The sequence below is a fragment of the Melanotaenia boesemani genome, chromosome 19, assembly GCF_017639745.1.
Source record: "Melanotaenia boesemani isolate fMelBoe1 chromosome 19, fMelBoe1.pri, whole genome shotgun sequence".
NCBI classification, from domain to species: Eukaryota; Metazoa; Chordata; class Actinopteri; order Atheriniformes; family Melanotaeniidae; genus Melanotaenia; species Melanotaenia boesemani.
This window is the reverse complement of record NC_055700.1, coordinates 14,310,979-14,334,402: the sequence shown is the minus strand read 5'-3', so window position 1 is coordinate 14,334,402 and position 23,424 is coordinate 14,310,979. Positions and strand designations below refer to the sequence as shown.

Below are 23,424 nucleotides of genomic sequence, written 5' to 3'. Positions count from 1 at the left end.
AATCTTTTGTCTCCATCAACAGAATACAATGAAAAGCAACTGATGCAGGTCTACACAAACACTAATGCATAATGTAAAATGGGACCATGACCCATAGAGACAGAGAGTGTGTACTTTTAAGTAATTCTTTGAATTTGGTCAGGGCATCAGGGTGGGAGTTTTTATCATTTGTAAAGGGTAGGGCTCTTGTGGTCCCCAGAGAATTTTCTTGGGTAAAGTTGGCATTTTTGCTTTCAGTAAAATGTCTCAAAAGCTTTTGGATGTATTCCTATGTGTATACGTACAGTCATTTATTATACCCAGGAGCTTAACTGTACTTCTATGCTTTTCACCAAGTACTATTATGCTTTAATTTCTGGCTGAATGCCTATAAAACTCAGCCTAAAGTTTAAATTACATGCCAATTTTCAACTACACTGCAGAACTGGAGAAGACTTCTGGGGTAGAATACAGAACTGGGCTCTATAAGCAGCTAATCTACACTCAGTGTGCAGTATTTGTACAAGGTGAACAGTTCAAGTCTTATGATATGTGATGTTTTTCAAATATGAACAGGGACACTTTCAAATCTCCAAGTCTTCTTCAGGGTAATACTTTTGACTGGATGTTACAGCCAGGAGTCATCTAACAGATACAAAAGAAAGTAGATGGATCTAATGGAGCCAGTAGAGTCATAGTGCGACCCCAAAAGTATTTCGGGTGACACTTCTTTCCAAGTCTGATCTGTATTGTAATAGATAAACATTTAAGGTAAATTTAAATTTAGAATTAAAGCTAATTATACAGCTGACCTGGTCACAATGAAGCTGGAGTGTTTAAAACCTAGATAACCTTATCTCTACTACGCTACTTGCTGAAATATTAGATGAAATCTAGCTTGGCAAAGACATCAACATTTCAGTCTCACCACCGCTAGCCCTGACTTCACATGCTTCTCAAAAGCCATACTTAAAAATTAGTCTCTCTTTCACCTTGGCCTTGATCTTGTTATTGCCTGCTCACATATTTGCCAACTTCCACTACGCAGAGCTTACAAAATTCAACAGGGAACCCAGCCTGCTGTTGCTTCAGCATCTACCTCAGAGGACAGCAAGCCATGCATTATGTCTTTCTTGTTGTTATTCTGCAGGTGCAGGTCACTTTAAGGATGTGATACTTTCCAGCATGAATCTCATTAAATTTTTAAAAGCTAACAACCAAACAAGAAAAAATAGAATATGATCTGAACTCTGGTTCAATTTTGGCACAGTACTTTAACTTAATTGTGTTTGTACCTAGTGTGTTAAAGTCTGACTCCAGACGTCCTGAAAACTCAGCTCAAAGTGACAGAAATCTAACTTCTCCCCTCAGTTCATCATATGATGTGTCTGAATGGAAGCAAAGCAAAGTACTGATGTGAACTGATTCAATATTAAAACATGTCTAAGCTACATGTCAAAAGAAAGCCTAAAGTTAGATCTCCAAGTTATGTAAAGTTTTGTTTTGTTTTGTTTTTTTATAAACTGTTTACAGTCTTAGAAAGCAGTAATATCATGGTACTTGCTGCAACATTTTGTAAAACCTAAGTCACAAAACATAATTAATAAACAGACTGGGGCAGTGATGGCCAGCAATATGTTTCAACAGAGAATTTAGTGGCAAGTTTCAGTCAGAAAAAGCCATCTGATACCACGAAAGAAAATGTGAGATTATTATAAATATAGCCTTTTGCTGCTGACAAGTTTTTGCAGTACATTCTGTAACTTGCGTGATAATATTCCTGACAGCTTCTTAACTTGTGCATATGATTTATTAAAGACAATACATGGATTTTTGGTATGGCTTGTAAATGACTCACTAAAATGAAACAGAAGTATCATTTAGCCTTTGTCATTGTGCATGTTAACATGTTAATGTTGGCATTTAGCTGAAAGCATGTCCGTGTTTAAATAGAGCATCACTAAGCTGGTTGCTGAGAAAATAAAGACTGACATATTATTGACACATCATTGTTTACATTTATATATAGTTTGCAGCTCTTTATTGAATATTTTGATGTAAATTCCACTTTTTTTTTCCTTTGTGGTTGTTGTTTTGATTTATGTTAACTGAAAAAGCCATGACAGCCAAATTTCCCAGTGAATTTCTATATGCCAATACCACAAGAAACCATCTGTCCCAAATTCATCAAAAAAAGCTAAAGACTGCGTTGTTTGTCAGCTTTTATAAAGACCCACTGGTATCCAAAGAATAGAGTAGCACTTTTAGAAAACAGCTTATCTTATAGATGAAGTAAATATAAATTTTACACAAGGTCAGATCAGCCACAGCAGAGAACAGCAAGAAACAGAGAGGTGGAAAAACACTGAAAAATCACACAAAGAGCAAATGTTTCCATGTGAGAGAGAAAAGATGAAAAAGTCACAGCAGCACAAGGGGAGTGAAACTAAACTGGAGGAGAGAGAAAGCTAACATCAAACGCTCCCAAAGCGAATAGATATTCAGGTGTTTTAGGCCTTAATAAAACACTGATATTCCCAGTGTTACAACAGATTCTAATTTATCCAGTTATATACAGCTTTGCTTTAATTAACAATTACCAAATCCTCTTCACACCCTGGGTGCTTTTTCAATACTTAATAGGAATTATAAAGAGAGACCTGTGAGATTTTGCAACATTAGTAAAGAAGTCTTATCATTATAACTGTATGTTGTGTGTGTGTGTGAGAGAGAGAGAGAGAGAGAGAGAGAGAGAGAGAGAGAGAGAGAGAGAGAGAGAGAGAGAGAGGGCATCTGTTGTGTTTTAGAGCAATCAGCCTCATGCTATCACTCTCCATGCTAACATAAGCTCTGTAACAGACTGCAAATTTACACACATGCATGAGGTACAGTGAATTGTAGCAAAGATGATGCAAAAAGCACAGATGAGCACATCTGGATGGAGATATAGTAACATAATAAATCAGTAATATTAAGCTGTAAAGTTGCATCTGTAACAAGGTGGTGCTGGTAAATATTTCATGTTGTTTGCTATACTTGCTGTAGATGTGTGTTGTGAGAAGGTTTCTGAGGCAGTAGATTATATCAAGACATTTTTGACATCTTGCTAAGTAACAACTTTATCAGTGCTGTTGCTATGCTAATGCTATGACTACATGCTCTTGTTTGAGAGTATATTTAAGTCATATTGATACATAGTGAATAATGTTCCATTTATTTATCTTATGGCATTGCCTAAATATTTAATTCAAATATGATTAAAAAACTGATTTGGGCATTAATTACTGTTACAAAGGTTGAGGTCCCTGATCATTGTTAATGTGACTTTATTGTTAAGAATTTCACCAACTGATGGGTCCAGCATCTTAAATACAAGGGCTTACTTCTTCTTATCTTAACTTTTAGGAAAATTGGGAACATCAGCAAAAATGTTTAATTTAATTTAATTTAATTTAATTTAATTTAATTTAATTTAATTTAATTTAATTTAATAATTTCATGTATAAATGCAGATCTGTTCAAAATACTGATAACATTTTCATGCTATATTTGCATAAATGGACATATATAGACACATTTTGTAAATTTGAGACACAACTGCAATAGTTACTAACCAATAGCCTGAAAATGTAACTGAATAAACAAGACTGTTATCTAGTTTATTGGATCTCCATGTGCTGCTCAAAGAGAATTGTAATCAATATCTGAGGTTGCCATTTGCAATGTACAAATGGTAATTGAAATGCTAAAATATTACACTGCTACAATCTCAGTCTGTTGCTGCAAGTAAATAAGTTTTTTGTTGTGAAAACCTAATTAACAGTAACAGTGTGTTTTTCTGATTCTTATAAACCTGTACAGATCTTTGAAAATCAATGAGCACAACAAAATGCATTATTCAGAGAGGCCATATCATATCTGAGGCAAATGATGATGTAACAATTTATATATAGGTAAACAGTTTGAAGCAGGTATAACTTGACTACACCATTTGCAGAGAGTACGAGGCTCAACCTGCATCAGCCCTAAGAACATTTGGTAAATACTTACTGAACCTGAGAGGTTTTCCCACATTAAGTCATCTTTAATATGTAACTGAAGAGTGAAACTATCCCTACTACTTTAACCCCTTCAACCAATATTCCTGTTTTTCCCTCTCCTAAATGTTGTTCTGTAAAACTAAAGCCATTATAATCCCTCTTCTGTTTCCTTCTCTCCTTGTCTTCCCGAGGCAAAGTCGATATGTTGGACATCCACACACGTGCGCAGAGAGATAATGCAAATGTCTCTATAAATAGGGACAATAGTGCTGACAGTGGCACTCTCTCAAGTGAGATATCTCAGTGTAATTTTTACTAACACACATAAGCACCCAATCATGCATCCAGTAAATACGAGCAAGAAAAATCCACTCGATTGCTCTGTGCTTCATCATTAAGATACTCCTGAAGCAGCAAATAAAGGCTTGAGTTGCAAAGCAAATGCAATTCAGATATGCACTACGTGAGGCTCAGAAGCAGGAGTGCTCTGCAGAACACAGATCAATGTGTCCAACACGTCTTAAACAAACAGCACACAGCTCGAGTGTGCAACACACTAAATAGCCTGAATATTGAACTCTTCCATACTAGCCGCTACAGCTTGTGAATAATGCACAGGCACTATCCTGCATACCCTCAAATCCATTTGGCACTTGTACAACTGAGATTTGTGTTGCATCTGCTCGTTATACCCAACATATATTTTCCTACTTCTCAGTATGTTTTTTCATAAAATCCACTTAAACCACAAGATGGCTATATTCCATGTAATAATTCCCCAGTCTATATAATCCACTGCAGCGTAATAAAGAGCTGCTCATGCAGTATGTGCAAGCCTCTAACCCAAACTTTCAGAGCACAATGGAAGCTGAAGTAAAGACCGATGGGATGAAAAAATAATTGAGATGGATAGAGTAAAGAAGCAAGCCTCATCCTTCATCTCTGTCGTCCTGTTTCTCTCTTTCTCACCTTCCAGCTCGTGATGAATGACATCAGAGAGGTTGGGCTCTTCGCCCCACCAGAAGATCCACAGCTCCTTGGCATCTGGCTTGATTTTGCGTCGCCATACACACAGCAAGTTGGACTGCACGCAGCGCATGAAGCTGCGTAGGACCGGGTCGTCCTGAGCCGGGGCTGAGATCACAGGCCCATATTCCCCACCACTGCGAAAGCTGTAGCAACGCCACTTAATGCCCGTCAGCTCCGCCTGGAAGAGGAGAGTAATGATTAAAGAGTTGCAGTAAACACTTTACCATTCAACAATTTTAAAATTAATTCTTGTTATGTATTGTGATTACTAGCCCACAGTGCCTATTTCAGACTGTCAAATTGTGGCTTGCAGCTGTGTTTCATTATAATGAACAGAAAAAATGTCTCAAATAAGCCCAAGTATTTGCATTGTGTGCATCAGAGCTGATACAGAAGGCTGTCAAGGATGTTTATTAGTGTATCGATGTCAAGAGCATATGTAAATACAGAGAACTCTCCAAATGTGCAATAAATAACCGAGTGACAGCCAGATGCTGTCACTTGTAAATTAACCGGCAAGCAGAGTCCATGCTTAGTTTGTGTCTGTTTACCAAGGGCAGGATTACGATTACAACATTTATACACCCCCTGTTTTATTGTAAACTGTGAACAAGTCCCTCAGGAAGATCTCAAGATACAGTGACTAACAAGGCCATATAATGCTGCTGAACAGTTCACATCAGGACCTTTATGCAATTGATGACTTGACATTGGGACAGCCCTGAGCACTGGGACCCAGCTGGTCTTTGCACGCACACCAGAGTGGGGCCCCTTCTAGAGACTCTGTAATATGGTAGCTAAAAGGGGCCCCACTTAGGGGAGGGGCTTGGGGCAGTGGTGGTGCACTGTATGGTGCCTTTATTGAAGGTTTTAAGGGGGTTCACAATTGTTATTGTAAAAGAAAAAAATTTAGTCAAACTTTATCAGAAAACTTCATACTTAACACTGCACTATCATCAGCAATGTACTCACAAAATTTGAAATAAAAGGATGAAAAGGTTGTAGACAGACGGATATTCTGTCCTATCTGGTTAAATGTGCAGCCACTAATGCAACATTACTGAATTCAGTCCAGATAATGGTTATTTTAAAAGCATTCGTTGTCATTAGTCAATCAGCAAACATTTAACCAGCAGCCACTGAAGAGAAAAAAAAGTTGAGGTGGACCAAAACTGGAAAATTTCCCCTCTCCAATGTGATATTTCACAGATAAAACTGACTGAAATACATTGACTGAAAAGTCTAATTTGTCTTATCATTTTAGTTTTTATACTGAAAATAAAATCAGTAGCTGCTATATTATATCTCAGTACACATTTATCTATTAACAACAACAAAAGAGTTAGTCTGATCAAGTGTTATTGTTGCAACATGAATTTTTACAGATACCCATCTGATAGTGAAAGGGTTAAATAAAACTTTCCACTGTGAAGTAGTGGTTTCATTGTGCTGGACATGTAAGAGCCCCCCAGACAACGCTGATTTCATCAATAACTGTGTAGATGCTGCTCACTTATTTCATCTTCCTGTGTACACACCTGTGATCTTTTTTTGTAAATGTTTAAGAAAATATAATGTCTCCCTGTTGTGTTGTTAGAGCCTCACTAACAACACAACTATGCATGACATGCTGCTGTCACATCTGCTGGTGTAGGGTAGAATAAAGTGTCTGTGTGTAACTACTGCCAGAGAAGAGCTTGAGACAGACAGCAAGACATAAAGGATGGCCTTGAGAGAACTACATGAATGAACCACTACCAGCACTGAGAGCCAGCACAGAAATACGCAGCTCACAAAAAATGAGGGAGACGCAAGATGAAGATATAATTACTACAGGGGTCAATGGTGGGAATCTGACCCAGCAACTTACATCTTCTTTTTCAACTTTATCTCATAAGACGATGCTTAGATAAGATGTTTCTGTTGCTTATTGTAGACTTGTAAAGGTTTTAACAATGAAACATTTCTTCTCTACCAGAGCCAGACAACAGATGTGCAGTTAGATTTTTTAGGTAAACATACAGGTAAACAATGAAAGCATAAAAACATCAGTGACACGCTGATGTTTATGTATGTTTTGGAAAGTTTTTATCATGTTTGTTTGTGTCTCTGTGTTTGCATTTGTGCATGAATGAGCCGAGTGCACAAAGGCATTGTTGAGCAGGAAAGAGATTAAGCAGGCGAAGGGGGGTGAGGAGAGGAGAGGAGAGCATTGCACTGCCCTCCTCTTCTCCCCTGTGTTCACCCAGCTGTGAGGATCATGTTTGGCACACTGGCCCGGGCACCAAGCCATCCAAGACCAACTGAGAGGAGAAAAATACTGACCCATTTTAACACAGGGGACAGGTAGAAAAGAGCAGAAGGATATTAAAGCCAGAGGTGTTTTTGAGTGGATGAAGAAAAAACTCTTCACAGTTTTGATGATTTAAGAGAGGGATTTGGGGTATTTTGCAAAATAATTGCATGAAATGTAAAAGAGAATCAGTGTCTGGACTTATTGTATGTTCTAATCAACACATCCACATTACCCTTCACCCCAGTCTTCACAGCATGCAATGTAGCATCTCAAAGAGTGTATGTTTAGGTATTCACACACCACTCACAAGCATCCTGCAGAATGCATCCATAATTACAAGCATGTCCCTCCTGTAATGACAGTGTGTGTAATGGAAGATATAAACATTGGTGCTGTGATAAGCCAAGCCCTAAAATTAGCCGTGACAAGGTCAAGGATGCTGTTTGTCCTAAAGCAAAGAAGAAGACATCTGCTTGCACTGCCTCGTCACTCCCAGTCAATGTCAAAAGTTGCTCCAGTGTTTGGCACAGCTGTCTGCTGCTTCTGAATATGGAGCAAAGATAAGCAGAAACAAGATGTCAAGTTGTGTTATAAAGCAAAGCATGCTCTCTCTCATGAACTGATTGATAAATTGGCCCTTCAAATTTGAAGGAAATTAAATGCTGACATGCTTGCATTTGATAAGATGTTTCATACATTGATCCATCCGTTCTATACCGCTTATCCAGGGTTGGATCACGGGGGCAGCTGCCTAAGCAGGCAGCCTTGGCGGAGTTCAGCCCTCACTGGAAACAAATCCGACTTATTGCTGGCAATGCGGACCAAGCTCTGGTACCAGTCATATAGGGACCGGACAGCATGTACAAGGAGGGTCCTGTACTCCATACTCCCAGAGCATCCTCCACAGGAGTCCCAGAGGGGCATAGTTAAACATGTTCTCCAATTCAACAAAACAGCAGTTTGGCGAACTCACAAGACCCTGAAGAAGGTATAGAGTTGGTCCACTGTTCCATGAGTGTGGGACGGAAACCACACTGCTCCTCCTTAATCATAGGTGTGACTATCAGACACACCCTCATCTCCAGGACCCCTGAACAGACCTCACCAGACAGACTGAGGAGTGTGATCCTCCTGTAGTTGGAGCACACCCTCCGGTCCCAAGTCTGAAAGAGGGGGACTACCACTCTAGTCTGCCAGTCCAGAGGCAGTGTCTCCAATTTCCACACATTGCTGCATAGACCTGTTACCCAACGCAAAGCCTTGAGGAACTCCTGACTTATCTCATCCACCCCCAGGACCCTGCCACGAAGGAGCTTTTTAACCACCTCCCCAACCTCAGGAGATAGAAGAGCTCACCCCTGGGTTCCACGGTCCTGCTTCTTCATTGGAAGACGTGCTGGCGGGATTGAGGAGGTCCTCGAAGTATTCCCTCCACTGACCCATAACGTCCTAAGTCGAGGTCAGCAGCCTCCCCATCCCCACTGTACACAGCGCTGATGGTGCACTGCTTCCCCCTCCTGAGCTGCAGGATGGTGGACCATAATCTCCTCAAACAAACAACAAAGCTGTTTCAATTGACTAAAAAAATACATCTAATGGTAAAATCTACTCAGAAAGGCTTACAGTGTACAGTTTCTCCCATGATTTGTATTTCCTGGTCAAATCATTGGCCAGAGGCTGTGCAAACACAGGTGTTGTATATTTATCGGCCATGTGGAAAGCACTATCCTGACGCCCTGCTGAACTCCGGTTAAGGATTATCTGTTGTACAGTTGCAGGAAGGGGAACAGAGCTGCAGTTTCATGCTCACAGGCAGATCCAAACACATGCCTGCACACACAAATACTAATGCACGCCCACATCTTGCAGAGCAGCTGTGATGATGTGCAGACCAGAAGCACTCAGAAACAGTGACATGCATCAGGGGGCAGATATATTTTCCAGCTGATGTCCAGTTATGTTTCAGAGAAGACAGCTAAGATCTGCCTGTTTGTTGGTGTTTTAAGGGTATTTCAGTTCTGTACATGTACATTAATATTATTGAACGGTTTTAGAAAAGTATGTGTGTGCTTTGAAGTTGTGAATACATTATCACTTGTAACACATAAGAGAAAACCTGTTATCATTGTGAATTCAACTGACACCATGACTGAATCAGAGTTATTATCTCTACAAGCTCAGTGATAAATCAGTGTTGGAATTTAAACCAGTAGAAATAAACTTTAATTTATTCTGTTATTGTAAGTGGAGTGCAGATTTTAATCCTGGATTAAAATAAATTGGCTGTATAAGTAGTATGTTAGGTGGTAAATTGGCAAAATTGCAAAAACATTATGAGGATAAGCTTGTTTTAGTCCCATTAATCAGAGAAAAATGAACATGACAGATCTGCCCTTTTGTGGCACCAGCAGTGGTGATAAAAGTGTTTTATTGGACTGTTTGAGCATGTGTGTGTTTGTTTGTTACTCAAGATAACAAAAAACTCATAACAAACTAATCTAAATCAGAAAATTCCTCACAATGCTTCAGCACAGCAAACTGCAAATCAAAGATTATTCTCTGTCTCTTTAAAACACTACCACAGGGCAAAAGAGTTAAGAAAAAAAAGATGGTGGATTTTGTTTCCCTGTCAATAAAACCTGCACTCCTCCAAGCCCTTTGTTCTGTAGGTTGGCTGGTTCAATCTCTGATTGAGTGCAAAACCAAAAACAAGAGCTTTTTCTTCAATTGCCAAAACGGACCAAAGCTTTGACCTCCCCATCACCTCTATTATCTTTCTCGTCTTCACTCTCCCTCTCATCTCTCCACACTCTATTGCTGTCACAAATGCCTATTGAATACACCCGGGAGTATCTCATGCTGTCTTTTAGGTGTTCTTTCATTCCTCTCTTTTATGTTCTTTTCTAACCAAACTGACCAAAGTGCATGCTTCCAGTGCACACAGGGTGTTAGAAATTACACGCTTTTTGGAGTATTCCATTAAAATTACACAGTATGAAAATCTTTCTATCTATGGGCTTGATTTCTTAACATTTTTTTTCTGTGTTTGGAAGGTGGTTTTAAATCTGAACTCTAAAGCTGAGAGGTAAAAAAAGAATTTCCTGAAAATAAGGTGAGCTGAGTCCAGGCTTGGAAAACATAATCTGTATCCCAACCAGGGTTCAACCTCAGTGCACCAGCCATGTGCTTGTAATCAAAAGAAAATATGGAAGTCAGTACTTTAATCTCTGGCATACGTTGCTCAAACAGAAAGTGCTAAATAAATCTAAAGCATGTGGCTTAAACAGAGAAGTGGATCCCATCTGAGATTGAAAATGTTTGTCATTCTGCATCTCTGAAAGGCTAGATTATCCGTGCAACACATACTGCACACTGTTTAAAGTGCAGGAGCAATTCTGTAAAAAAGAAACCTTTGACATGCACTTTCAGGATTCTTCTGCAGACTGAAAATATTTTTGCTTTTGTTGTTTTCCCTCTTGGAAACATGTGCAACCTCTTGGTTGGAGCTCTTGAACTTCTCCATATGCAGCTAAATGTATGTTTGTGTAGTACAACTGTGCAGGAAAAAAACAGATAAACACACTTGTTTTACTTCTGACTGCAGAGCTCATCACTTCACTTTCATCCCAAAAAGAGTTCAGTGCACAAAAGAGCAATCTTTAAAAATGCATGCAAGAAAAAGCTGAGAAAAATAAATTCTAGTTACATGCAACTGCAAAAGCATTATTAAAACTACTTTTCAATCAGGAAAGCAACTGATGTAATCACATCTATGTGACTATGAGGGTAATGCAGTGTCACAGCAGACAGATAGCACATGAGAGTTGTTGTCTATGAGATGTGCCACTTCTTTAGGAATCTCACATAAGCATAAGAGCCTCCCAGTCTGACAAAGAAGGCACTTTAGGCTATTGAGAGACAGCTTGTATCAGCAGTTTCACCTACTCTGGCACACACAAAACACTTACTCTGTCAAAGTGATATCACTTTCTCATCAACGCCAGATCTGTTTAGAGTCTTGAGAGGCAGCCAATATTAAGGGTGTGTTCAAATAGCTTGTAATGCCTGTGAGTCCCTAGATAAGACTTTTGTCTTTTTGTTCATCTGACACACAAAACAGCATCTATCTCTCTTTGAGTTAATGTCAAAGGACAAAGGGGAGTTTGATTCTTTTGGGAAATCATTTTTAATACTTCCGTTTCAAAATATTTTTCATAATTTAATCAGTGTTTATATTCAGTTTAACTGTCTTCATTGTTTCTGATTTCACTAGTGCCATAAACTGAACTGCCTAATTGTAATTCTAGCTGTTTACTGTTCATTCATGTCAGTTCACAATATTTGTGGATTTTTTTCTTTCTTTTTTTGTAAGGGAGACAAAAAAGAATGCAGGTATTCCTCAAAAACTCCTCTCCATCTTCAAAATCAGACAGTCTTTTTTCCTGATAGCAAATCAACTATAAACTCTGAAATCAGTCATGTGGAAACTTGCTAATTATTGTCTGTTTATTAAAGCTTGATTTTGTTTGACTGTCCTGCAGACAGATACAGTAGTATCTGTTTTTTTTTTTTGTTTGTTTCTTTTGTTTGTTTCTTTTGTACAGTAGCTACTATGCACTTGCTTTTGCAGCACTTTCTGCAAAAGAGAAATGTCAGCAATGTTAGTCTCATATTTTTCCTTAAAATAAAAATTGTGGGATATAAATATGAGGAAAACAATATAGGCTGAGTGGCTGTGATCCTAAGTCAACACTGAGAAGTCACTACTTAGAAGAGCCAGTGGCAAAAATCAGAGCAGGCTATGACTCCCCCGTCATCAATTAACCTGCTGAAATCAAATTAACCCACAAGGAGTCGTACTCCCCTCTGGCATTTTACAACACAAATGAAGAGCGATGCACATTATTGCGCTTGTGAGGTAGCAAGAGCGACACAAAAGCGCCAAACAGGTGTAAAAAGAAAGCCTCTGGGGCTGCAGACACAAAACAGATGCATTTCCTCTGCCTTCTGCCACCACCTTTACAAGTCCCTGCAAAACAAGGGACCGTCATTTGATCTGTGTTCTGCTGTAGCATCTAGCCCTGGGAGGTGAGCAAGCCAAGCGACCTAATTAGAGCAGTGAGAGTCCCAAGGGCTGAGTGACGGATAGACCTGCCAATCACGATGCTGAAAGCCTCCACCAAGCCACGACTTCTCACCTGACACAAAGAGAAGCAGAAGGTAGGATGAACAGCGGTTTGAAGACCAATAAGGACAGCGAGACACTGTGCACAGTGGCACTGCCACATCTGAAAGACGAGATCCCCGGCCATTTGCCAAGTAAAACAGCACAAAGCGGCAGCATCAGGCCCCTTTTATAGCATTGAAGGACAGGCTGAAGAAGTGGTTTTGCTTTGTCTAAATTATTCACAGGGAAATAAATAAACTGGCCTCGGCTTTGCTAGTGTCTCTGGTGCAACTTCATTAACTATAAGCCATGGGGAGGGGGGAATTTAGCAGAAGACGAAGACAAAGAAAAACTGAGAAACACAAAGAAAAAAAACAGAAGACAGGAAGAAGTGAAAACAGTTGCTAGGCAACATACAACATCTGTAGGAATCCGGAAAGGTATTTAAGATTAGAGATTTCTGTCTCCAGGGTTACAGTGGAAATACAACATTTCATGCACTTCTGTGGTTCCTTACAGTACTCTAAAAATCACAAAAGCCTGTAATGTACTTGTGTGTGATGCCCCTCCTGAGCAGAATTTCCTCTCCATTTGCTCCCTGGTAGCTGGAATTCATGAGTCAAATTTGGCTGACAATTATTGCTTCATACAGTAGGATTAGTCACTGAGAACAGTAAGAGTTATTTAACTTGTATTAAAATTATTCAGTGCACTAATTGTACAATTAGCACGGCATGGAGGCTTCTGAAATGGGCAGCAGTAGTTACTAGTCTGATTGTTCTTAAAAACCGAGCAAATGAAACATAAGCAGAATAAAAAATATCTAATTTGTCTTGTAATTTCCTGCATTTATTTTTTTTTCCTGCAGGAAAGTTGTTAGCATCATCAGTCAGCACATAGTTTTCCTTGTTTCATTGCCAGATAAACATAATACAAATAAAAGGGTGGGAAGCCATAAACAGTGTGTGTGAATCTCTGTGCGTAGGATATAAATAGAACCACGCTGTCAACTTCTCCATAAGTCACACCTGAACAGGTTCCAACATGCAACTCACCCGACTACTGTTTCAACTCTGCTGTTTGCTGACTAACTGGGAGTGGTAGCCAATCACTAGAAGTTTAACACTAGAAGTCAGTATGTAGTCACGTATTTACTATTTACAATAGATATGTTTGTATCTTTGCTAAGACCTCAGTCTTTTGCCGCCTGGCTCATTTCAGGTAAATACTCCATCTACTCTTTGCGTCTCACTATTGCACTGCAATGTCCCATTTATTCTATGAAGCAAGTCTGGACTGAAATTGAGCTGTACAAATTTTCATTAGCATCTGAAAAATCATGAGCCCCCGCCTAATTCAAGATGAGAGAGAGAGAGAGAGAGAGAGAGAGAGAGAGAGAGAGAGAGAGAGAGAGAGAGAGAGAGAGAGAGAGAGAGAGAGAGAGAGAGACCAGTTTGGAAGAGCAGTGAGAATCAATGCACCACAAACGGCTGTGAATCAACAGTCTGCACATAATGTGTTTGTTCTCATCAAGTACCCGTCTGATTGGTCCCAGATAATCTCTCAATGGAACATGAACACATGATAATTAGAATTTGCAACAGCGCAGCAGACGACATTAATGTCCCCCCCGCCTTTTGTTTTGCAGCGCTAAGAGACACCCTTTAACCTAAGTGTGCTCTAACTGCTGTTGAATCCCAGCCAACTATGATATTGGCAAAGCTGTCTGGCTTGCAGAAAATATTTGCCCAGTTACAACCAGGGCAATATCTCCCTTTAAAGAAATTCCCTTTGTCAATATGCCTACAGTCAGGTGAAGAGACTGCAAACAGATCTCCTCAAGACAGAACCCAGAGCAACTCCTGGGTGATGCACAGAAACGCTAGCTCGACACTGCCACAGTTTTTTATTGTTACAGGTTTTTATCTACAAATCTGGCAAAAGCCTTCAGGATTTGGGCTCAATCCAGAGCAACGCATATCCAAAGTGGTGTTAATCTGCAGGGAAAAACATCAGGATTATGGGGCAGGTGGAAGATAACTGGAATATTGCTACATGAGACAAAAATCCCATGCCAAAAGAGCATTATGTATTTCTGAAGCTATAAATATGTAGATTATAGAGTACATTTTCTGTTATTATCAGTAAGAAAAAATATTTTGGGGGGATTTGAGTATTAAATTTGCCTTTTTATGACAAACTTTTCCCAATAAAATATTCTAATTAACAGCTAACTAACTTTTCAGCTATCAGAGGCTCTTGATGGCACAGTTACTGCCTAGCCCTGCCAGTCCTCCTTTCCCACTCAGCCTTCTGTCGCCCTGCGCACATACTAGAACACCAGCAGGCACTAAGAATAGAACACAGCTGGCACTGCGGGGCTTACATATTTCACACTCAAGCCACCATGCTCCAAAATACTCAAGCCCATTCTGTCCCATTTCCAGCTCCAGGACCAGCGGTGGTCCTCCACCCCCCACTCCTCCCTGTCCGTCTTTGAACTGTTCTTCACCTCTGTGGCAAGCCTCTGACAAGCCTGCAGCTCAGATAAGATCCACGACTACGCTCTAGGGAATTTACCAAAAAAGAGAAGTGAGAATATCCTCGTCTTCCTGTTTCCAGCTAATACTCCACCTTTTTTCTATAACACCACAGCAATCCACACTCACACATTTTATGGCAGCAAAGTCTGTACGTCTGTGTATCGGATGTACAGAGTGTTCAGGTAAGCCTCTGTCGAGATGCGTTCTATTGTGATTACAAGGAATTCCCACAGCAGTGAAATTAGCAGATAAGTGAGTGGTGCCTCACCTAGACTCAAGGTGAACTCACTAGCTGTCTGAAATGTGAGCGAACACAGCCAAAAGTGCAGAGGGTGGACGGTTCAGTGAAAATCAACCAGATGGAGATGCTCCATGGGGCATGGAGCTGAAGACAGAGACTTAGCCTTGGAAATCTGTACTGATCATCTCCTTTATGCTGCCATAGCTTCAATGTCACCCTTAACACTGAGCACAGTGATTATTACAGTTAAACACAGCTAAAAAAAACTGAAGCATCAGCTGGCAGGCTTGAAAATAACGTATATTTCTGCTGAGTATAATGTGTAATAGAAAAATATCAATAAATGAAGCGATTTATAAGACTGCGACTGCATAGAAAATTATTCTGATTATTACGTGAGAAGGACTTACTGAATATATATCTTGGTTTTTACTGCCATACAGTTACTTCTAATACATCAGAGGAAGACCCTCTGTTCATTTTTGTCCCCTTGTGGAATTGTGACTCCTTCTCATTATTCTCTTCTGTTGAATAGAGAGGGAGTGTGATGCAGAGATCATCCTCTTCTGAAAAGCAAACTTTCAGTAGGAAAACTGGCATACGGAGAAAGGATGGGCTCAGCCACCCAGTCCTCCTCGCTATGGGACAGTCACGCTGTCTCAGTCTCGAGTGGCCTACACCCTGAGCACAAGTATAAAATAAATGAGAATAGATCTCATGGGAGGCTCTGCCAACACTCATATTAGATGAACAAACTGACTCCTCTCTTCAATATGTGAAGTCCCTTTTTGGAACCATATTTTCTTTTTTAAAATTTTCTTTTTTTTGTTTTTGTTTGTGTACACACTAATTTCTTTATGTATTTTTTTAGTCTGTATGTATGAACAACATTGTTTTGTAAGGAAAACACACATACACACAATCTCTATAATTTTTTAAATATGTAAAAATTGTTTAACAATTTTTATCAAACATAGGGTGACCTTAATATGCCTGTTGCTCATCTCTGCTACAATGAGAGGTGATACACCTCCTTTTGTTAATAAAAAGCTTATGCCAATTCATTTGGCACAATTTTAATTGGATATAGATTAATGCATATTATCTAAAAGTCTGGTTTAGGGCTCATTTATGCTCCCATTATAAACATAAATAGATATGTCCGTTTGTTCATTCAATAGACAGCGGTGGTCTGTGTTGCTATTAAAGAAACACTACTAATCTTTGGCAGATTTCCTCAGTAAACCGCCACCTAATGATGGCTAATTTGGCATCTATCTTGCAGCCTACCTCTGCTCTGAGCTCTTTTCAGCCAGTAAAAGTCAGCCCAATTTTGATCTTAACTCTTGTCTGTCCCTTTCTCGCTTTCTTTTTCTTCTTCCCGCTGATAATGTCCTCTTGCATTTGTTTGATAAAGCAGCCAACAGTGCGCATTCAAAATAGCCAGTGTGTTGATGTCTAATTGGTGGTGTGTGCTGTAAGGTTACTCAGCGCCCAGCAAAAGAAAAGCTGTGAAGTGCAGTTTCCCAGTCTCGGGACAGTGCTGGACAACAATGTCTCCAGGAATGTGTATGATAAATGTCAGTGTCACATCAAAATGAGTCAGAATCACATATTTTTAAGGTCAGAAAGTTACATAGTGCTGCTTTAAATATGCTGTAACAGCTTTTCTTCTTCCTTCCTGTCGCTGGTTGCACATAAGATGTACTTCTCAACACTGCCCCCCACAATTCCGGTGGAATTGCTCAATTTGCTAAGTTGGTTTCCGCATCCACAAACTCCCTGAAAACATATTGAAATACTCATGAAATGAATGCAGAGGACAAACAAAGGGCTCCATCCATATCTGTATGTGTATTAATCATTTAGCTACATCATAACTAGGTCAAGATATTCATTGAATAAGATATTTACATTTGAGAAATTAACAAGGTGAAAGTGACACTGTTTTATATTCCATAACTACTTTAGCTATTTCTGTTCAACATCTTGTTTCTTGTCAAGACACAGGCGTTGGGGAGGTGGGGGGGTGGGGAGGTTTTAGTTTCAACTCTCCAATAGTGCATCAAGACTAACATAACAAAAATCTCTAATGTTTCCTTGCTCTGCAATAACTCCCAATGATTCATGGCTCGGCAGACCACAGCACACATTCTGTCCGACCACTGCCTCTTTCTCATCCCTAAGCATCCTTGCACCATCCACCACCATTAATAACAAGGAAATGCAAACAGGCTGAATTAAAAAGGCACCACTCCTGATTACCTGCTTCTTCTTACAAGCCATGGCCACTCACCTGCCATAAATCATGGCACTGCTGCTATCTCCCTCAGCCTCATCTTTCAGCACTTTATTTCCACACCAGATAGTAGCATCATCGTTATACAAGCATGATGTCCTTTAGAATACAGTGTGGGCTAATGAGCACCTCTTAGTTGATCACATTAGACCTCTACTTGAGGACACTTAATTACCACTGTTACACTCCACGCGCCTCTGTGGAAGGGACAGGAGAAGTCCCTTAATTAAGGTCTCTGCATTCTACCTGTGTTTGAACAAGCCTGCATCAATGGGATGCAGGAAACATTGATAGCCCAAAAAAGGTGACAAAACATGTTGTTTCTATGTGCAACTAAATGTGGGTGTAAGATACAGTGTGTGTTGCATTTGTGATACAAATGTTTGTGTGGGCATTGGGGGGTGTTTTCCTCTCTCTAGCATAAAGGGCTTGTGATTGTGAATGCATCTGTGGGTGTATAATATGATGGCTGTTTGAAGTTTGTGTCCTGAGTCTGCGTCATTTACAATGTGCCTAGTACAAATACACAGACGTGTGCACACAGTCACACGTACACATCCACAGAGGCTTCCTGTGTTGTGAGACCTTTAACTGTCTCTTCCTTGCCTTTCATATTCAAGCTGGAACTCGGTTTTAAAGGAACCTGCCCAGTCCACAGAAAGATGTCTGTTTTCTCTCCTCGTCTCTCTTATTACATTCTCCCGCTTTATTTTTTTTCTTGTGCTCTGTCTCAATCTTTCACTCTCAGTTTCTTTCTCAAACAGGCTGAGGCTAGCAGTCAGGAAATGCACATCAGTCATAATACCTTCCTAAAATGAAAACAGATTCTGCTGCAGTCCTTCAGAGTCTTAGCTGAAAACCTCCCTCTGTTTCTCCTTTCGTCCTCCACCCTTTCCCTCCTTCACTGCCACTTCAACTCACCAGCTCGGCTCTTTTCTCCCACTTACAAGGGTCTAGTTTGCTTTCTGTCACAGATGGTTGATCACCAACACACAAGACAGTTGTTTTGTGGGTTGTGTGTTTGCAGCAATCCCAAGTATCTGACACTGGCCTTACAGAACGCTTGACAGTAATCTGCAGTGCCCCCAATAAAGTCCCATAGTTTGGGCATTTATGCTTTTTTTTTACTGTTTTGGGCTGCAATAACAGCAAGCAAATCAGTGTTGGGAACAAGGTTAATGCATGCTGGAATACTGTTTAACAGCCTGTCAGACCAGAGTGCTCAAGAGTTAGCCACAAGGCCTTTATCTTTGAGCACAGCCTTTATTGCCCACAGGAAAAGGCGAGAACATGTTCCATATTAGAGGATGTCTTTTACTAATTTACAGTCCTTTAACTGACAAGGTTTATGCTTCATAGGAACATTTCTTGAATTAAAGGGCTTTCTAACCAAAGCAATGTTATTAAAGTGGATTAATATTCAATAACTGTTCCTGCAACTGTCTTAGTGCTAAATGAAGTAACTCATGTGAATAGGTGTGGACTAAAAAATAACTGCAATTGTAAAGCTTTTAATGTCACAAATAAAATATAAATTTGGAACTATAAAGGTTTCATGCTGCCAGCAAGAAGCCTCGAGGACAGTATGGTAAAGGAAGTTGTACAGGTTAATGTGGAATAATAAAATCAACCCTCTCGCTTCAACGTGCATGCACAAGTACTCTGCAGTTTTGACTGCTGTTACTGATATAAGCAATATAATTCTATGCTATAAAGTGGTGGTGGAAAACTGAATCAACACTATCAATACTGAGACCATTGAAGTTAGCCCACCCACCCTCTGAGAAATTGATCAATTATATTTGGATTGTAATACAGAGGAGTGGCTGTAAAATTTCAGTGAGGTGTAGTGGTTAGTAGCAGGACTTTAAAGACACACACAAATGTGGGATTATGCAATTGTGGTTGCTTTAGCACGGCAGCTAGCTGCAAGTACAGTTGTGCTGCTGTAAAAAGGACGGCTGCAAATGTAGGTTAAGAAAATATTGGTTAAGAATTTACTCAAAAAAATAATAAGTGGTTATATGTGAATTAACCAATTGCTGTTTATTTTTTTGTTTTGTTTTTGTTTTTTGTAAGTAGCCATGTGGCGCTAGAAGCATGCTGGTCCAATGAAAACTGCACTGTTTAAAGATCACTCAGGTAAAGGGTAAACTGGTCATGCCTCAGGGTCGTGGGGCTTATCTTTGTGCATGATCCAGTGATTATTCCTGCAGTTTATGAACTGAGCTATGGTTTAATTTTTTTTTTTTTAAATCACAGCATTACATTGTATTATGCTTGGTTACCTTGATAGGTCGAACTGCAGGTTAGTGATAATGGGATTGTAGGTTCCTTTTTTATTTCAAACTAGCACTGCAATTTCATTTTGACAAATCTACAATGAATATATCAGCATAAATAAGTAATACATAACTTTCATTATAGCTTTTTAGTAAAAAAAATACTTTAATCTACATTTTTGTGGGTCTATATCTATCTCATTGTCAACATCAAGATTAGATTTACATTACTTTCTCTATGTGTTTGTCATACACTCTAACCAGGACACTTCAGTGTCATTAGTGTTTTGTCCTCTCTTGGACTTCCCTGTAGGAGTCCAGCTAGTGAGTAACCGCTGAGGCACTCGCCAGTCATAAATATTCTCAACAAGCCAGCTGATGGATGGTCTCTTTCACCCTCAGTTTGAAAAGGATGTTCATGATGGCCAATAAAGCCAGGGTGAGTGAATGAATGCTTTTTCTACAAGAGACTGGATGTGAATGAGACGCTGACAAAGTCACTGTTTTCTATTGTGTCACATTCAGAAAAATTAAGACGAGTTATACTGGAATGTTGATGCCTGTATTTCTGTGTCGGTGCACAGAAATTTAGACAGGATGCTTTTCAATAGTTAATCATACTGTTTTGAGAAACATTCTCCATGCAATGCTGTTTCTAAGGATTTAAGTTTTGTGAAAGCCCTCTGTTACCGGTCAAATTTATTTCTTTTCACTGTCCATCTAAAATCATCAAAAGTCATACCTTGTGGCACTTGCACTGTTGTGTATTTCTGCAGTGTAACAGGAGCTGCTGCTGGTCCACAACCTGCACGATCACCTGAAAAGCCCTCAGGACCCCTATGTTGTTGTGGTTCTCAGCAGCCCTTGCCTGAGCTCAGCCTACCACATGCCTTTCCACTTGGCTGCCTGTTGTGGTAAGACAGTTAACTCGCTGATTGCAGGATGAAAACTGTGAAAACGCGCTATTCTGTTTTTTCCACCCTCGGTACAAGTGAGTTCTGGAGAAATGCCTCTGCAAGTAAAAGTAAAAAACGATATAAACAGAAAATGCTATTTCCGTTACGTGCGCCTGTTATCAAAATCTTAGCCACTCTTTGTTTTCCTGTGAGACATATCATCAATGCTCCGTCGTAAGAATTTAATGCAGCTCTACACAAAAAGAAAAAAAAACTATTATTAGCAGAGTATGAAAAATTCTATATTTTGAGCTGAATAAATATTTGACAGAGATTTCTTTCCAAGTTAGTTATTTGGCAATGCAACTGCGTTCCAGCAAGATGTTCAGTTAAATGTTTAGGCCTATTTAAAAGGAGAGGATTGTATTGACGAGAAAAAGAAAGTGCTAGAACTGCAAATTCACCCAGTAAATAATTTGTTGTGTTATTTTAAGGTCATTGTATTTGTTTAAAGTTGACTTATTCTTGCATAACGGTATGATATGTTATTTTCACAGAGTTTAAAGGTAAGACATGGCCTTATTTTTTCCAAGACCACTAACCAGTGTTAATGATTCCCTAATAACAACACCAGCAATTGGTTCACCTTTGTACAGCAGACACATATAAGCCTGCCTCCCACAGTCTTATGACTTGTCGATTGCAACTGCCTCGCGTGTGTGTAACGAGCATGATTTATTTATACCGTACCAGAGAGAAGATGTTGGAGTGGCAGTCCTCAAGGCTTGCCCCGTTAGCCACCCAATTCGCCGTTGCAGTCATAATCGTCCGCCTTTGGGGTCGTCAGCGCAGGGCATGTCGAAATCCTACATCGGTATCAAACACCGAGCAGGGAGGGGGTGACAAATCGGTTCCAAGACAAGCAGGCTTATAATCTCACAAGAGGTCCGGATAATGGACTCAGAATGCTCGGTAAAGGAATGGGCGTATTCAAAAAGAAGTGCAGAAAGCATCCATAAAACCCGATCATATGTTGTAAATCCAAAGCGTGCGCGAGGATCACAACATTGTTACAATCCAGGTCAGGCGATTCCAAATGTGATCACTGTCAAAGGCGGGGAGCGCAGATGTATCCATATCAATCCATACACAGAGAAAAATCAGCCTGGGTCCAAACCAGTCTTTCCGCAGATAGTTTCATCATTAAATCACCATAATCCATGAGAAAACGACTCCTTTCTTCTGCGTTATGGAGCGGTCCTCAAAATGTAGTATTCGCGTCAAAACTTATATAAAAAATAATAACAATGTTCCGCCGTACTGCAAATGTATCAACTTATAATCGAGGTATTGTATGCAGGATATCTGGTTCCGTCTGCTCCACAAGCTGATGCACCACTTGTGATAGTTTTCGAGAATTGCGTGTGCTATTTATAGCCTTCTTTCTTGCCACAACCGTTCCTCTCACAATGTAACCCAGTCTGGCTCACACAAACAGGCGCTGCGAGCAGGAATGTTTAATCCCTCTGTTGCTCTTGAATCAAACGCGCCGCAGATGATCGACTCGCAGCAAAAGAAAGAAAGGGGGGGACAAAAACCCCGTTGCTCCTCCGTAACAGGGTGGACAAATTCGAGCGGGTTCCCAGTAATAAACCTGAATCATGAGTCACACCGTTCGGGCAAGAAAAAAACTACTGTAACACTCCAACGCCACCAGGAAAACGACAAGCAGGCGACTGTAGACGGAGGTTTGAAAAAAATCCTTCCTTCCTTTCAGTTTTGTATCATTACGAAACGTCCTCTCGCGGCCACAACAGCCTCAGCATTGTACAAAAATATCAGATGTTTTTTTTTTTTTTTTCCTTTTTATTATTTTTTAAAAAACGTACACTTCAAGCAAAAATGACCGTTTTCGTCTGGTACGGATTACAGACATAAAGAAAATGTTGCATCCTGCGAAATCTTTGTAATAAAGCGTATCCTTCTGTTTGACAATAATTTAATTGTTGATTTAAATCCTCAAACGTGCATGATTTCCTCAACCACTGCGATTCCTTCCTCATTGTTTATCTCTCACAGCGCGTTATTTTAGCCTACTGCTAACCAGGAGTGCGTGTAGCCTGAATGTGTCAACCCTCTGTGTGTGTGTGTGTTTGTTTTACGCGAGACGCTGTAGCTTTTTTTTTTTTTTTTTTTCCGCGCACGACCGTCCAGCCCACCACGTATTGTAATGTAATGGCGGTTGGAAGCGTACTATCGAGACTCACATTTGGCCAAGTTTGCGCTCACGTGACTAAAGTCTGAGATTATATTACTGTTGGATATATTTGATGAAAAGACTGGATGCAACGAGGGAGCGCGCGACAGTTCTTTTATTGTTCCGCCTTGTTAAACGAGTGTTGGTCATGACTGCATTTTTTGGGGGGGTGGAGGATTATTTTATTTTATTTTTTATTTTTTTTACTTTTTTTCATCACCGTGAGGTGTCATTCTGTGATGCACTAGTTACATAATGTAGGCTAACTGTTCTCACAACGCAGGGTGTGACAGAATGGAGGTCAGCGTGACTTACTGAGCTCCGTTTCATAAGAGATATCTATGTAGGTTAGTCTTACAGACAGCAAATCTTTTACATCATTTGAAAATTTTGAT

The 23,424-nt window shown here is 39.9% G+C and overlaps 1 protein-coding gene across 2 annotated transcripts in view; it reads right to left on the bottom strand.

Moving 5' to 3' along the window:
• LOC121629977 (mediator of RNA polymerase II transcription subunit 13-like) overlaps positions 1-22,923 on the bottom strand; it is an 85,769-nt gene extending 62,846 nt beyond the window's left edge. For both annotated transcript variants that reach the window (XM_041969964.1, XM_041969965.1), the window contains exons 1-2: positions 21,523-22,923; positions 4,989-5,226 (exon numbers count right to left, since the gene is read on the bottom strand). In XM_041969964.1, coding sequence (XP_041825898.1) covers positions 4,989-5,226; positions 21,523-21,594 — 310 coding nt within the window. In that variant the 5' untranslated portion in view covers positions 21,595-22,923. The remainder of the gene's footprint in view (positions 1-4,988; positions 5,227-21,522) is intronic.
• Between the last annotated feature and the right edge of the window lie 501 nt (positions 22,924-23,424).